The 3,227-nt window shown below is 43.5% G+C and overlaps 1 protein-coding gene across 1 annotated transcript; it reads left to right on the forward strand.

Moving 5' to 3' along the window:
• Positions 1-1,634: 1,634 nt before the first annotated feature.
• On the forward strand, positions 1,635-2,993 carry LOC121721431 (hepcidin antimicrobial peptide). The gene is made up of 3 exons (XM_042108341.1): positions 1,635-1,930; positions 2,123-2,212; positions 2,399-2,993. Exons 1-3 carry the CDS (start codon positions 1,844-1,846, stop codon positions 2,495-2,497), a joined length of 276 nt encoding a protein of 91 aa, XP_041964275.1. The 5' UTR covers positions 1,635-1,843; the 3' UTR covers positions 2,498-2,993.
• Positions 2,994-3,227: the final 234 nt, after the last annotated feature.

Consider the following 3,227-nt stretch of genomic DNA (forward strand, 5'->3'; position numbering starts at 1 on the left):
AGGTATAGTGCCACCTAGTTAAAAATAAAAAACAAAAAAGAGGTGTTGTAATCGCAGGTATCTTTGGCTGACATTCAAAACGGCATAAAATTTGACGTGTAGGATCATTATGACACCCTCTGAATGCATGCCAAATTTTGTGGAATTCTGTTCATGGTGGGTTCACACAATAAATGAATATATGTGTAAATTTAGTGACTGTACACCAATCGGTTGGACACTTTTTTCTGTGAATATCTCGAGAACCATAGGGCCTATAACCTGACTCTCGCCAGATGAATTTCGCTCCGCCTAGCTCCTCTCACATACATCTGGGATCGGTTCCATTGAGAATGATTACGGCACCAGATTTTATGGTAGAGCCAATCAGGACGCAGGGCGGGAGTTTCATAGATGTGACATAGCGTAGAAGTGACTGTGAGACTGTTCTCAGCGTCAAGTGTGGGCTTCGATGTGAGTGGTTGAAGTAGCACGTCAATAGATGATGGACAAGTGGCTTATTCAATCATATGCAAGCATTTTTTGATTAGATCCAGCCTTCTGAAGCACCTCTCCAATAGATCGATCCCAGATGGATGAGTGGAGCTAGGCGGTTACAGGGCCTAGGCCTGAAGTCTACACCAATCGGCCTGTACATGGTCGCACACACACATAAACACACACAGGCACGCATACACTTACATAAACATACATGCACATACACACACATAGGTAGGCACACAGGCACGCATACAGGTATGCCGTGCACACACTCATCCACACGCATGCACACTGAGTGGCGCTTATATTTTGGACAGCTATGCTACATATATTTCAGTAATTTGGACCTCTGAAGTCCGCCATCTTTGCCCTATATGGGACAAGGTAGCACCCTACCAGGGTTATCACAGCACAGTAGCCTAATGTAGGTAGCACCCTACCAGGGTTATCACAGCACAGTAGCCTAATGTAGGTAGCACCCTACCAGGGTTATCACAGCACAGTAGCCTAATGTAGGTAGCATCCTATCAGGGTTATTGATATCCTATCCTATAGGCTAATTAAATTTCTCCCTTCACTGTCCCTTCGCGTGGTGTTTTTGCATTTCTCTGTCTGCCGATGAGATGAAGTCAGCTTTTGTGACTCACGTGTATATTCATGTAAAAGATTCATACATTAGTATGTTTTGGTAGTGGCCAGTGTTGGGGGGATCCATTGATGACTTCTAATGGCATCCTCACACAAACACACACACACACACACACACGCGCACACACACAGAGACACACACACACACAGAGAGACACACACACACACAGAGACACACAGGTAACTAGCTGGCTCTTGAGCATAAGACATTTCATTACTGATAAATCCTTTTATGAGTCCATGACAATAAACTTGAACTTGATCTTGAATTTAATCTTGGCTGTGAATGGCTGGCAGGCTATTGATCAGAACACCGTTTTTCCTGCCAGTAGCCTAGTTCAAAACCCTGGTTTTGTGATGTAACCGCTGCACCTCTTTTCCAGTCAAAGTCAAAAATTCCCAAATCCCAACCAAGTTGAGCAATAGGTTACGAGAAGAGGTTGGGCAGCTCTAGAGGGCGGGGATAAGGTTCTCACCAAATGGCCATAAATAGCCGTGCACATCACTCTAGCCAGTATGACAAGGAGGAACTTCTACAACAACAACAGACAACTATAAAAACTTTCCTGAGACCTCCCAGTCGTCTTTGTCAGATTCAAGAAAACTTTAAAACGGGAACTAAATTAGCAGATTAAAGGCCTACACTAAGAGAAAAACAACACATAACCCAGGAACGTCAATATTGGAACAAAGTCAGAAGGCATCAGAACTTAGAATGAGATTCTTCACAACAGTCATTGCTGCCATGGTAGTGGTCGCCTGTATTAGCATATCAGGCAGTGCTGCTGTTCCTTTCTCTGAGGTGAGTTGAAATAAGTGATTTTTTCATAATTTCTTTGCGGTAGCCTACTTCAAATGTTATGCAGCCGTCATAAAACGCATGCAAGGTTTCACGTATCAGATAGAGTCGTTTTAACCCGGTTTGTCTGCACTGCTCTGTAATTAAACACTTTACCCACGCTCAGGTGTAATTAAACACTTTACCCACGCTCAGGTGCTGACCGGGGAGACTGGGCAGACATGGAGACCCACGACAGAAACACAGGAGCTCGCAGTGACATCACCAGAAGTCACGAATCCCCTGGTATGTAGGCTACTGCTAAAGGCTCAACGAATAGCCAAACACAATTAGCCTTTCTCTTGTAATCGGACGCTGTGCCTTCCCTAAGGGACCTGAATTATTATGAAATCACAATTTGCTTTGATGTGTTGACGCGTCATCGCACACAGTAAACCTGTTTAACACCCATCCTCTCACTTCTCTTCAAAGGCCCTCTTCAGGACAAAACGTCAGAGTCACCTGTCTATGTGCCGGTACTGCTGCAACTGCTGCCGCAACAAGGGATGTGGATACTGCTGCAAGTTCTGAGACCCGCGGACATTGAGGCGGCCGTCGAGACTTTACCGTCACGCACAAGGCTTATTGATGCCGTTTCTTTCTAAAGCAGTGGTGGAATTCGAAGACGAATGTGGGCAGCCAGATCCTTTGAAAAGCCCGGACTGGAACCGACTGCTTTTTGACGGTTGTCAGTTCCTTTCAAATTCGGCTCAGGAGTCTTTCCTGACCACTTGTGCCGGGATCCTCCGTATGGAACCTTTGCAGCCTACCTAACCTGAGTACACTCTATTAGCTCTCTTCCAGCTCATTTTCTTAACCAGGAGTCTATGACAAATTGTGATGTCATTCAAAACAGTAGGGTTTTGTTCACTATTTGCTGAATCTTTTGTAATATTTAAATTATTTTGTACCTGACTTTTTTGTATATTATCTGTTAACTTTTCCCAGAAATGGTTCAGTGTAAATAGTTTAATTATTGCTTATGTATAAATGATGCAAACTAAGTGAGTTTTTCTAATAAACACAGTATACATCAGTACACTTACATGTCATTCTTGTTCTCGGAATGTGCAGGCCTATATAGCCTGCCCTGGATGATCCTAAATATATATAGCTCTATAGAGCCCTGGATGATCCTAAATATATATAGCTCTATAGCCCTGGATGATCCTAAATATACATAGCTCTATAGCCCTGGATGAGCCTAAATATATATAGCTCTATAGCCCTGGATGATCCTAAATATACATAGCTATATAGA

The sequence above is a fragment of the Alosa sapidissima genome, chromosome 10 (genome assembly GCF_018492685.1).
Source record: "Alosa sapidissima isolate fAloSap1 chromosome 10, fAloSap1.pri, whole genome shotgun sequence".
NCBI classification, from domain to species: domain Eukaryota; kingdom Metazoa; phylum Chordata; class Actinopteri; order Clupeiformes; family Clupeidae; genus Alosa; species Alosa sapidissima.